At 43.6% G+C, this 13,863-nt stretch overlaps 1 protein-coding gene across 2 annotated transcripts in view; it reads right to left on the bottom strand.

Annotated features, from left to right (window-relative positions):
• The window catches only part of ZNF592 (zinc finger protein 592), a 77,899-nt gene that overhangs the window by 58,574 nt on the left and 5,462 nt on the right, over positions 1-13,863 (bottom strand). For both annotated transcript variants that reach the window (XM_038532911.1, XM_038532910.1), the window contains one exon: positions 8,618-8,700. In XM_038532911.1, coding sequence (XP_038388839.1) covers positions 8,618-8,646 — 29 coding nt within the window. In that variant the 5' untranslated portion in view covers positions 8,647-8,700. Of the gene's footprint in view, positions 1-8,617; positions 8,701-13,863 lie in introns of those variants that run through there.

Raw genomic sequence — 13,863 nt, 5'->3', positions numbered from 1 at the left:
ACGTTTCAAAGGCACAAGACTTCAGTTGGACTGGAACAGAAGATTCAAGGAGGGGAAAAATGAACGATAGTACTGGTAAAAAGTTCTGGGGCTTGATAACTCAAAGTCTTAGCCATTGCACCAAAGTGTTTGATTTTTATCTTGGAGGCAGCCAGCCGATGAGGCACTCAGAGCTACTTTTGGTACAGGGGGGTTATTTGTTCTTACATTTTTACCAGCGACAGAATTAAATTAAAACGCTGATATAAAAAAATATAAATAAGGGGATCCCTGGGTGGCGCAGCGGTTTGGCGCCTGCCTTTGGCCCAGGGCGCAATCCTGGAGACCTGGGATCGAATCCCACATCGGGCTCCCGGTGCATGGAGCCTGCTTCTCCCTCTGCCTGTGTCTCTGCCTCTCTCTCTCTCTCTCTCTGTGACTATCATAAATAAATAAAAATTTTAAAAATAATAAATAAATAAATAAAAATGCTGGCAATCTAGTCATTTAATGGCAGTGTACAGTGTAAGGGAGGAGGATGGGGAAACTAAAACCAAAGAGAGAGAAATGAATGAATCAAGAAGTTATTAACCTTTGGGGGGGGGCATTAATGAAAATGAAGCCTTCTTTCAGAAAAATATACATAAACCTCAGCCCCTTCACTTTTTTAAAAAGATTTTATTTTATTTATTTATTCATGAGAGACAGAGGGGGTGGGCAGAAACACAGGCAAAGGGAGAAGTAGGCTCCATGCAGGGAGCCCAACGTGGGACTCGATCTCGGGACTCCAGGATCACAACCTGAGCCGAAGGCAGCGCTAAACCGCTGAGCAACCCAGGCTGCCCCGCCCCTCCACTTTTTAAGCTTTTTATTTTTTTAGTTTTATTTATTTAAGTCATTTCTAAACCCACTGTGGGGCTCAAACTTATGGCCCCAAGATCAAGAGTCATATGCTCCACCAATCGACCGAGTCAGCCAGAAGCCTTTGCCCCTGCAATTTTTAAAAACCTTTGATCAGTGGGTTATTCTAAGAGCAAGAGACAAAGAACCGTGGTGGCAGTATGAGTTCATTCACTCAGACATGTTGGTGCGTCTCCTACTATATGCAAGGCACGGTGCCGAGGGCTGGGCACAGACACCATCCAGTTTGAAGCACCGAGTACAGTGTGGCATGGTGGTCAACAAACAGCACAGACTCTAAGCCCAACTGGCTAGTCTCAAACCCTTGCCAGATGACCTTGGCTAGTTTGCAAAATCCATTTGCACTCTGCAGGTGTTTCACAGAGACAGGACTATTACCACCCTCATTTTTAAGGGAATCCTACATCCCAATAAAGCACTTGGAATTCAAGGCATGGAGGGAGCCCTTGGCAGAGCCTTAAGGCAGAAACCAGAGTGGAAAGCAAAAGGAGGAAGCAGAGAGCATGGGCTTGATTTCAAGAGCTTTGGCTAAAATGGAGGAGGGGAGAGAAGGCAGTAACTAGAGGGGGAAGTGAGGGCAAAGAAAAAATATAATTTTTTAAAGATGAATGAGATCCCTGGGGCATCTGGGTGGCTCTGTATGTTGAGTATCTGCCTCCAGCTCAGGTCATGATATCAGGGTCCTGAGATTGAGTCCTTCTTTGGGCTCCCTACTTGTATGCGCTCTCTCACTTGGTCGCTCCCTCTCTCTCTTCTCTGTCAAATAAATAAATAAAATATTTAAAACAAATTTTTAAAAATAAAGATGGATGAGATCCTAAATGCTGCTGGGAGGACATAGTGGAGTGGGAAAGGCTGAAGGCAAATCACTAATGATCTGTCCTTTCCCCTAAAGGTGCCCAGAAGGCCTAAGGGAGGGCTCTAGGGTAGAGGTGGAGGGTCTTGCTTTAGCTGGGAAGCCACTTCCGCTTGTGAGCTGGAGGGGAGGAGTTGGCTGTGGTGTGGCTGCAGGTGCTGGCTCCTAGTAACCACAGGCCAATGAGAAGGAATGTCACCCGTGGGGGAGGGGCAGGGAGCAGGGGCTGGTGGAAGGTCTGAAGACGGAGGACTAGTCTCAAGTCTCCAGCAATTTAGCATTTTAAAGAGGGGATAGCCAGTAGAGGAGGTGAGATTACAACGGATCACTCAGTGCCCATGAGTTTATAGGGACACTGATCTGTCTGGGAAATTTCTGGTGGTCATTAGAACTACAGGACAAGAAAACCATCTCAAGAAGGGGCAGTGAGCACTGAGTGAAGTCAGGAAGCACAGGGATGGACAGGGCACCACTGGGGTTGCCAACCGACTGGTCACTGCTGAAGTGGTATCTTGAGGATCACGCTAGTGCCAGAGCAGATGATACATGGTTGGGAAGAAGGGAAAGAAAGGACGGCAGTAAGCTATTCACCATCTAAGATCTGACTATGGAATGAGGAAGAAAGTAAGGCATTAACCAAAAAGAGAGTCAAGTGGGGCATATTTTTCTTTCTAAAAGTCAGGAAAGATACATATGTGTATACATATGATATATATAATTTTTTAAAGATTTTATTTATTTATTCATGAAAGACACAGAGAGAAAGGCAGAGACATAGGCAGAGGGAGAAGCAGGCTCCCTGCAGGAAGCCCAATGCCAGACCCTATCGATCCCAGGACCTCAGGATCACATCCTGAGCCGAAGGTAGACACTCAACCACTGAGCCACCCAGGTACCCCGATATATATAATTTTTTAAGCCAAAGGCAGCTGTGGTAGATGTTAGCAGGAAAGGGAGGAGTGAGGCCCCTGGTCAGTGGCTAATAATGTAATAAACAGCTCCTCTGGGCCATGTGTTTTCCATGAGATGATGTTATCCCCAATATATAGAGGAGAAGACTGAGGCTTAGAGAAGTTCAGTGACTTGCCCCAAATCACACTGCTAGTGTGTGACAGAACCAGGATTTAAACCTAGGTCATCAGTCAGCCGGGGTGGCTCAGCGGTTTGGCGCCGCCTTCAGCCCAGGGCCTGATCCTGGAGACCTGGGATAGAGTCCCACATCAGGCTCCCTGCACGGAGCCTGCTTCTCCCTCTGCCTGTGTCTCTGCCTCTCTCTCTCTCTCTCTCTCTCTCTCTCTGTCTGTCTCTCATTAACAAATGAATAAAATCTTTAAAAGAAAAAAAAAAAAAAAACCTAGGTCGTATCACTCCAAAGCACCAATGCTTACTGGCCCGTATACCACAGGCAGGCAGAAAAGTTAATGGTAACGAGGAGGAGAAATACTTCCCTTGGCACCCAGGTAAAGATTTGGAAGACACATTTGTGCTTGAAATTTGTGTTTATTTAGAGTTATTCTCCTTCCCACTCACATGTATAAGCATAAGGACTTTTAAAGTTGGCATGATTGGGAAAGCCTAACTTGACATAGAAAGTTAATTCAAAAAAAAAAAATTTAAAAAAAAAAAAAAAAAGAAGAAGTAAGTTCAAGCCAGAGGACTGAGCTGACCTTTCTGAAGTGAAAGAACTCATTGGACATGGCTGAGAAAGTTAGCTGAAGACTCAGAACAGTTATGTGGTCCAACTGATTCACTCAACCCTCTACCCAAATGGTTGCTTTGTGGGAGAATCAATCTTCGTGAACTCAAGAGAACAGAGGGGAAACAAGTTTGTATATGTTGACAAGTTGTTTATTATAATGATCAACTTGCAGCATTTTATACTATATTTTTCATCTATCGATATTTTCCAATAGGGATTTCAAAATAACTGCCTGAAGAACAGATTTCGTTTCTTTTTGCCAAACTCCCACATGCAGGGAACACAGAGAAAACCACAACCAAACCAGAGCCCAAAGGGAACTGTGTAGTGTTACGGTCAGGTCACAGGCCAGGGCCAGAGACAAAAACTGAGGGCTGTGGTAAGTAATTGGGCAAACAGGACCCAAGGTCAGGACACATGGAGCAGACCCTATTGCCACACCAAAGTCCCAGCCCTGGAGGTCACACCAAAGGCAGTGAAGAAAATGCCAGGGTTCAAGCGCAACCAGCAGACCAGGAAAGGACTGGAAAAAAAAAAAAAAAAAAAAAGCAGCTCTGAGCAGAAAGGAGGTAACCACCTGATCCCGCTTGCAAACTAACCTCTACGTGCTCATAAATGCCTTTTTGTTTTTTTAAAGATTTTATTTATTCATGAGAGACACACAGAGAGAGGCAGAGACACAGGCAGAGGGAGAAGCAGGCTCCCTGTGGGGAGCCTGATGCAGGACTTGATTCCAGGACCCTGGGATTTTGAACTGAGCCAAAGGGAGACACTCAGCCACTGAGTCACCCAGGTGCCCCTCAAATGCCATTTTAAGTTATCTAGTAGCCCTATTAAAAACAATGAAGAGAAACAAGTGAAATCAAATTGAGTGTGTTTTATTTAACTGAATATATCAGAAGTACTACTAGGGCACTTGGCTAACTCAGTGAAGCATGAGATTCTTTTTTTTTTTTTTTAATTTTATTTATTTACTTGAGAGAGAGAGAGAGACAGAGAGACAGAGATAGTGAGAGAGAGAGCACAAGTGGGAAGGAGAGGGAGAAGCAGGCTCCCTGCCGTGCAGGGACTCCCAACGTGGGACTCAATCCCAGGACCCTGGGATCATGATCTGAGCTGAAGGCAGACATTTAACCCGCTGAGCCATGCAGGCTCATGCATGGCCGAGCATGTTCCTCTTGATCCTGAAGCAGTGAGTTCAAGCCCCTTTCTGGTCGTGGTGCCTACTAATTAATGAAAAAAGAAGTAGTAGAAGAAGAAGAACAACAACAACAACAACTATCATTTCAACTTATAATCATATGACTACAATATGACCAATAGTTTAAATTCTTTTTTTCATGTTATGCCTTCAAGATCTAGAATGTGTCTTGCACTTGCAGTACATGTCAACCTGAACTAGCCTCCTTTGGAGTGGTCAGTGGCCTCTCTGGCTAGTGGCCTCCGTGTCAGTCAACATAGACTTAGAGAGAACCATACTTAACATTCTGACCTTAAAGCATTTGTCTATATATATTTTTTCTTTTACTTTCTCTCTTTTTTTTTAAGATTTTATTTATTTATTCATTCATGAGAGACACAGAGACAGAGAGAGAGAGAGGCAGAGACACAGGCAGAGGGAGAAGCAGGCTCCAAGCAGGGAGCCCGACATGGGACTCAATCCTGGACCTCCAGAATTACACCCTGGGCTGAAGGCGGTGCTAAACCGCTGAGCCACCCGGGCTGCCCAACTTTTTTTCTCTTAAAACATGTTGAATTGAAAAGGGCTGGATTTTGAAGGGAGTGGGAGAAAACTTTCAGATGCTGAGTCTTTAGTTTGTAATCCTAAATGTTTCAGGTATTGGTCTCCTGATCAATTTTCTTCCTTTCCTTGAGAGATGCTGAGGCCTTTTTTTTTTTTTTTTTCATTTTCTTTTTTTTTTTTTAAAGCCCCACAGTGCACAGAATCACTTGGAAAGATAAAAAGACAATGACACAGGTGGGTGCCTGCTACCAAGCATTTACTCCTTCTGTTCATTCATTCATTCATTCACATTTGCTCCTAGCACCAGTTACTACACATCACCTATAGGTCAGGGACTGTGCCTGGGGTTAGTCTTCTAGCCACAGTTCCTGGCTTGTGAAACCTGCAAGTTAGCAGAAAAGCCAGAGAAATTGTTACAATAAAATGTAGTAAGTGTCGTGAATGGGCCAGCATGAGGAGCTGAGCGGCCACCTGGGAAAATAATGGAATCTATCTCAGGAGATCAGAAAAGAGAGAGGAAGATGGAAGGAAGAGCCACTAAGCAAAAGGGAGAAGGGAGAGGTGGAAAATGCTGGAGGCAGAAAGAGCCGTGGTAAGGAAGGCCCAGAAGCCTTTTGTGGAACTGAAAGCAGTTCCCTGTGGTTAGTCTCCCAGCCAAGAAGAAATGCTGGTATCAGGCATCATTCTCCAGGCAGCCCAGTCAATAGTGCGGGCTGGGAGGCAGGATGTTGACAAATGGGTTATAGGCAGGGCCAGGACAGGAAGCACTCCACCCTGAAAATATTCCTTCACCAGTTCAGTCCAAGTTTACTAGTGACACACTCAGATGAGTTAATGAGCTACTCTTTTTTCTTTTTTTTTTTCTCTCTCTTTCTCTTTTTAATTCCAGTATAGTTAACATGCAGTGGGATAGTAGCTTCAGGTGTACAGTATAGTGATTGAACACATCCACATATTACTCAGTGCTCATCATGGTAAGTGTATGCTTGAACTCCATCACCTACTTCTCCCATTCATCCCACCCATCTCCCCTCTGGTCACCAGCACTGTGTTCTCTGTAGGGAGGAGTCTGTTCTTTGGTAAGCCATCTTCTAGACAAGCAAGAAGTTCTCCTATAGTGATTACTCTCTTTTCCGATCATGTCAGGCCCTGAAGACTTCTTTTTGATTCAGAAATTTGAATGCAATCAAACTTCTATGTAATAAAGGTCATATAAAAGTACATATAAAATACAGGAGTAGAACTAATGAACAGATGTTAACTCTGCCTTGGGGGAGGTCTGTGTGGCCTTCCCACTGAAACAGAATCTGACAAAAGTAGGATTGTCAGGCCTCCAAACGGAAGGACATTCTGATGATAATGATGATCATTATTTACTAAGTGTCAGGCTCTAGTCTCATAGTTCATATTCTAAGCTCACTTTATCTCCATAGAAGCCCCTAGGTCCCACAATGCCTGTTTACAGGTAAAGAAATGGAGGTGCAGAGAGGTTAAGTCACTTTAAAATGACTTGTCCAGAATCAAACAGTTTGGAAGGAGTAGAGCAGCTTGGCTTCAGAGCTCACTTGATTAGCCCCTTTGTCATATCTTGGGGCTGCAAGTTTTTGCAAATGCCTGAATTGTAGGATGAGGGATTAGCAAGGAATGTCAGATCAAACGAATTGAGGGAAGCAGTGGCCTAATCATGCAGTTTCAGCCACCAGCACCTAGAAGACAGGCTACATAGCAGCCTTTAGGTAAGTTTTTTTTACTTGAGTGCATGTATAAATGATCACTAATGATCATATTTTTTAATGCAGTTGCATTAGGAGAACATTATATTCAAATCCAGATTTACACAAACCACATTTCCAGTGGTGATTTACTGCCTCAACAGATTTCCAAAAAGATCCTTTAAACTATCAAGTTGTTGGAGGCAGGCCAGATCTGAGGACCCAGAGGGGGTCCTTTAGGACCAGCCAAAAGGGTCTCTGGCTATGTGCAGGATAGAAATAAAACAGAAGCCAGGAGGAAGTGAGAACGGAGTTTACTGAATAGCGTAAGTGATAGATATAGCAGACAGAGTGTCTGGGAGAGTCAGGAAAAGTGAGTGAGTCTCTTCCTCGCTTGGGTTCAGGAATTTACACTGGAAAGGGGTTCAGGGTACGTGTTCCTTCAGGAATCCAGGCTAGGGTCTGATCGAAGGCAAGTGTCAGGTGAACAATAGGTGTTATTTCATAAATGATTGAAGGTAGAGGGTGTTGATGCCAGTATCAGATGAGTTTTGTTCGAAGCTAATGTCCTGGAACATGTTTGGGATCCAGTACTTTTTAGATGTTATCAGGTGTTTGGGGGCCTAGGACGAAACTCAGAAAATGATTAACTTTCTTGCTTCCCCCTTGGAGTGGGAAGGTAGGTTCTTTGGTTTATTCGGATGCAAGGGAAATACAGAACAGAAGTAAATGGGACGTGGCAAAAACAAAACAAAACAAAAAACAGCAGAGATAGAGCCTTTCTAGAAGGCTTCAGTTTCTCTATTATTTATTATAAAATGCAAGAGGTCAAAAGGCAAATTCATCAGTGATGGAGAAGATATAAGCCCTGGTCAGAGGAGAGCCTAAAATCAGCCCCATGATTGATCCTTCCTCCACAAGACCTCCACATTCACAACATACTCTCTCCTCTCTAAGAACCTATAGAACAAAACAGAGTCCCTTTCTGCTTTTAGCCAAAGCAGAATGGCCAAACAGGAAATTGGTGTCTCCCCACCCCCACTGCATATACACACACACCACCTCAGAAGGCTGTTCCTGCAGCTGTCCAGGACTTTTTAAGAGAGCTCCCCAGAAACCTCCCAGGAAGATTTGAGTGACTTCTAGTAATCTCTCTGCATAGAAGGCACCTTTAATTTAGGAGAATGAGATTTCTGCCTGACACCCACTGTTAACACAGAGTTGTTGCATCTTTTAAAAATCAGACTCTCTGATGTCCATGGCCATTGGGTTAGTAGGCAGAAAGTCTCATCTCTTTTGCCCCTGACCTGAGCTAAGGAAGGCTGGGATGGATGTGTCCTCCCAGCAAACCCACACAGGATCCTTTTGGAAGGTGGTATCAGGGAAGAACTAGGCTTTCAGTGTGACCCGCGCACTGGTTTGACTTGATGCTCCTGGGCCACTTCCCTTCCTAGCAGGGTTATACAGGAACCTTCCCCTTCCACCCACCACTTCCTTCATTGGGAAGGTCATCATGGTTATTTTGAATAGGGTTTTTTTTTAAAGAATGGAGTCAACTTTGCTTCTGGGGGTAGACACATTTGATTCGTACAGAAGCGATGAACCAGGGTTCAGCTATTATGACAGATTGACTTTCTGTGTATTTGGACATCAGTCTGAACCCACTTCTTGTTTTTAATAATTATTAACATTCATTGTCCACTTACCATTTGTCATCCAACAGCCTCATTAACATGTTTAATATTCAAATGATGAAAATGATCTTCTAGTCCACTTTACACCCAGAAAACTGAGGATTAAAAAAAAAAAAGAGTTAACTTATAGGAGCCTGAGTGGCTCAGTCAGTTAAGCATCCAACCCTTGATTTTGGCTCAGGTCATGATCTCAGGGTCATGAGATTGAGCCCCATGTGGGGCTCCACACTCAGCACAGAGTCTGCTCAAGATTCTTATCTCCCTCTACCCTCCCCACCATTCTCTCTCTCTCAAATACACAAATAAGTAAATAAATAAAATATTTTTTAAAATATGACAAATTTATTTTATTTTATTTATGATAGTCACACAGAGAGAGAGAGAGGCAGAGACATAGGCAGAGGGAGAAGCAGGCTCCATGCACCGGGAGCCCGACGTGGGATTTGATCCCAGGTCTCCAGGATTGCGCCCTGGGCCAAAGGCAGGCGCCAAAGCGCTGCGCCACCCAGGGATCCCAAAATATGACAAATTTTTAAAAAAGAGTTAACTTGGGGCAACTGGCTGGCTCAGTCTGAAGAGCATGAGGCTCTTGATCTTAGGGTTATGAACTTAAGCTGCACATTGGGTATAGAGATTACTTAAACAAATAAAAATAAACTTAAAAAAAAAAAAAAAGAGTTAACCCATTGGCCCAGGATCATGCAGCTAGTGAGTGGTTGATCTCTGAAAAGCCAAGTGAAGGGGCAGCCCGGGAAGGGGGGGAGGGGGGGCGCTCAGCGGTTTAGCGCCACCTTCAGCTCAGGGCCTGACCTGGAGTCCTGGGATCGAGTCCCACATCAGGCTCCCTGCATGGAGCCTGCTTCTCCCTCTGCCTGTGTCTCTGCCTCTCTCTCTCTTTCTCTCTCTGTGTCTCTCATGAATAAATAAAATCTTTCAAATAAATAAATAAAGCCAAGTGAATCTGACTTAATCTCTATAAAAAGATGTTTCCTTCAGGCAGACCACCAGGCTATGTACGAAAGAAAATATAAGACATGCCATAGTGATGGGGTGGGGTCTAAAGAGTTATATGTCGGGAAGGTTGGCAGTCCCGTGAGCAGAGAAGATAGCATGTCAGAGTCCCATATTTGGGATATGTAATGCCTTAGGCTTTATGTCTTTACCTAGAATCTGGAATCACTACATATCTGAATTATTTTCATAAGACACACTGTTTTCGCTCCAGAACTGCAGGGGAACTTCATTAAGCCTTTCCAGATCGACTCAGCTTATATTAATTTCTCTAGGTCCTATTCCTTCCTACCAGATTCTTTTCATCCCAGTTATTTCTTGCTCAGTCTGTCTGTTCCTCAAGACTGTAAGCTCACAGGAAGAAAGCACTCCACACCTAACCCCATTTCTAGTTTGTGCTGGACATTATGCTTCCTCCTTCACATTGCCACACCGGCCCAGCTGTGGCCCAGCATCCCTCAGAAGTCTCCTTTGATAGAGGAGAAAGTGTCCTTTGACAGAGCCTGAAAGACTCTTCCTCCTCTCTTGAGTTTCTATAGGCTGACAGTTATACCTTAACTATTTGTTTCCTTTCACTAAGATAGCTTCTATTTATTTTTTTTTCTGCTGCAAATGATACCGAAAATTCTTCAAGGACTAGGGCTATGTCTTCTGCTCTTTACTTTGATAAATCCTGTTTCAGCCTTGAGCACATATTCTGGGCCACCAGAATGTGGCCAAGATCTGAATGAAGACAATCTTATCCTTAGAGTTTGGCTTGATCCACCTGTCTCTGGGCAGGCTAAGCCTCCCGGGCCTTAGTATCTCCATTCATTCATTTAACAACTTTCTTTGAGTGTTTCTTTCATGTAATATTCTGGGAGTAAAAAGATAAGTAAGAAGGCCCCCAGGAAACTCATAGTCTGGTGAGAGCGACAGATACATAATTAGATGGCAAGACTGCAAGTAGAAGTGCAGTGGAGGCTTCCCAGAGGACCTGATGCATGAGCTTAATTTGAAAGGCAAGGAGAAATAAAAGGTGTTGGAGTGAGATGGAGAACTCTTTTTTTTTTTTTTAAGATTTTATTTATTTATTCATGACAGACACACAGATGGGGGGGGGGGTGGGGGAGAGGCATAGACACAGGCAGAGGGAGAAGCAGGCTCCAAACAGGGAGCCCGACATGGGACTCGATCCCAGGTCTCCAGGATCCAGCCCTGGGCTGAAGGCGGCGCCAAACCGCCAAGCCACCAGGGCTGCCCTGGAGAACTCTTCAGGCAGTGGAAGAAGCTTACACAAAAGCAAGAGCATGGAGCATTCAGGGAACTATGTACTCTCAAACATGAGGAGAGTAAGAACAGCAGGAGAGGTACGCAGGGACCAGAACACAAAATACCTTTTGTAGCATGCTAAAGAATTTGGCCATTATCCTGAAAGTCAGGAAGACCTACTGAAAAGTTTTACATAAGGAAGTAACATCATCAAATTTATGGTTTGAGGGGGATCCCTGGGTGGCTCAGCGGTTTGGCGCCTGCCTTTGGCCCAGGGTGCAATCCTGGAGTCCGGGGATCGAGTCCCACGTCGGGCTCCCGGCATGGACCCTGCTTCTCCCTCCTACTGTGTCTCTGCTTCTCTCTCTCTCTATGTCTATCATGAATAAATAAATAAATAAATAAATAAATAAATAAATAAATAAATTAAAAATTTTATGGTTTGAATAAATCACTCAGGCTGCAGTATGGAGAAGTGTTTGGAGTGAGGCAAGACATGGGAGAAAGACTACAGGATGAAGGACTGGTTAGGAGTTCATTGCAACAATCAGCATAAGTAGCATGAACCAAGGTAGTGACAGTGGGGTTGGAGAAAGTGGATGAATAAGAGAGATATTAAGAAAGTAGAATAACAAGATTGGTGACTAATTGGATTTGGCAAGTGAGAAGGAAGAATCAAGAATAACAATTAGATCTCTTATTTTTGTGATTGGATGGTGCCTTTTATACAGATTTGGAACATAAGAGAAAGAACAAGTCTTTAATGGGGAGTAGTGAGGATGGGGAGATGTGACATTTGGGACACAGTAATTTTGAGATGTCTGCTGGACATCCAAGTGGAGATGTCCAGAAGCAGTTAACATAAAAGTCGACATCCAGGAGGAGATCAGAGCTATAGATATTAGAGAGGCAAATGCACAGAGAGGGTAGTTGAAGTCATGAGAACAGATAAAGTCACCCAGAGACACTGTAGAATGAGAAGTAGTGTGGGATTCCTCCATTTAAGGAGTAAGCTAAAGAGTTCATGATGGAGACTGAGAACCACAAGCCAGAGAGGCAGGCAGCAAACTGAAAAGGGGACCCAAAGCTGTAAAGGGATTTTAAGAGGCTATTTTATGGCTTTCAGCCATGGGTTGGGGATAGAAACCAGTTTTCAGTGAATTGAAAAAGGATATAGGTGATAAATGACTATGTCTATCTTTTGAAATTCATTGAGCTGTATACATCCTACTTCTACATTTTACTATATGTAAATTATACCTCCATAAAACACTCAGCATAAAAATTTTGTAAGATATATTTGAACATGATTATATGCTAGGAAAAGAAGTTAAAGGGAAGAAATTGAGGGAGAGAAGAAATGAGAGATTTTCTGCCTGAGCTTTTTTATGTCCTTTTTTTTTTTTTTAAGATTTTATTTATTTAGGTATCCCTGGGTGGCACAGCGGTTTGGCGCCTGCCTTTGGCCCAGGGCGCGATCCTGGAGACCCGGGATCGAATCCCACATCAGGCTCCCAGTGCATGGAGCCCGCTTCTCCCTCTGCCTGTGTCTCTGCCTCTCTCTCTCTCTCTCTGTGACTATCATAAATTAAAAAAAGAAAAGATTTTATTTATTTATTCATGAGAGACAGAGAGAGAGAGAGAGAGGCAGAGACACAGGCAGAGGGAGAAATGGGCTCCATGTAGGGATCCTGATGTGGAACTCGATCCCGGGACTCCAGGATCACGCCCTGGGCCGAAGGCAGGCACTAAGCCACTGAGCCACCCAGGGATCCCCCTGATAATCCTATTCTTAAACTGATTCTTTCTCTCTTCGATCATTCACTCTGATGGAAGATAGCTGCCGTGTTGCAAGCTGCCTGGAAGAGAGGCCCACATGGCACAAAACTGAAGGAGATCTGGGGTTAATAGCCAGCTAGAAACTGAGGCTTAAATCCAGTAGTCCAAGAATAATTGAGACCTACCAACAGTCACATGAGTGGAGCATGGAAGTTGATCCTTCAGTTAAGCCTTCAGATGAGACTGCAGCCCCTCCAGACAGTTTGACTATAACTTCATGAAAAACGTTGAGCCCAAGCCACCCAGCTATGATGGTCCCAAATTTCTGGCCCATAAACATTGTGAGATAATGTTTGTTGTATTAATTTTCTATGTTTGGGGGTAATTTGTTATGCAAAAATAGGCAACTAATTCATCAGATCAATGAAAATGAAGGGAAAGTGGTGAGATGGGTTTCCAGGGCCCAGCATGATTGGATGACTTTCTCCAGCAGCCCCCGACAACTCCAAACAATGTGCTCATCCACTTTGTATGCCATTGATTCTATGCAATGTTCAACAGTATCTTTTATTTTTTTAACAATATCTTTTGGGATGCCTGGGTGGCTCAGCAGTTGAGCGTCTGCCTTTGGCTCAGGGTGTGATCCCAGTCCAAGGATTGAAGTCCACATTGGGCTCCCGGTGGGGAGCCTGCTTCTCCCTCTATGTCTCTGCTTCTCTCTGTGTCTCTCAGGAATAAATAAATAAAATCTTAAAAAAATATATCTTTTGATAAAGGAATTTTGCCAAAAACTTATTTAGCTTTCTTACTGGGCATATTTATCATTAATGTTATGATTGATTTAAAAATTTATGATTTATTCTTGTCAAGAATATGACCTGTCACTGTTTTGGCTTTGAAAAGTGCAACTTTAAAGGATGTCTCTATAGTTTTGACCCCTTCTCGTATCTTTAGGGGTGAATATTATCAATGTCTTTTTAGGAAACATTATTTTGTGGGCTCATCTCCCTCTAGAAAAATTTGTTTTGACTATCTATTGGCCACGGAACTTTTAAAAATGGCACTAAGGCTTCATTGGCTTTCTGCCACCATTTGGCCAAGTTTCATAACCTAATGTACTGGAACCAGGAGAAAATAGATTACCAGTTTAATAAAACATATGTCCTAGAGGCTCATTGTATTTCATATTAGGCCTTTTCTTTTTCAGCTGCTCTCAT

The sequence above is a fragment of the Canis lupus genome, chromosome 3 (genome assembly GCF_011100685.1).
Source record: "Canis lupus familiaris isolate Mischka breed German Shepherd chromosome 3, alternate assembly UU_Cfam_GSD_1.0, whole genome shotgun sequence".
Taxonomy (NCBI): Eukaryota; Metazoa; Chordata; class Mammalia; order Carnivora; family Canidae; genus Canis; species Canis lupus.
This window is presented reverse-complemented; position numbering and strand designations above follow the sequence as displayed.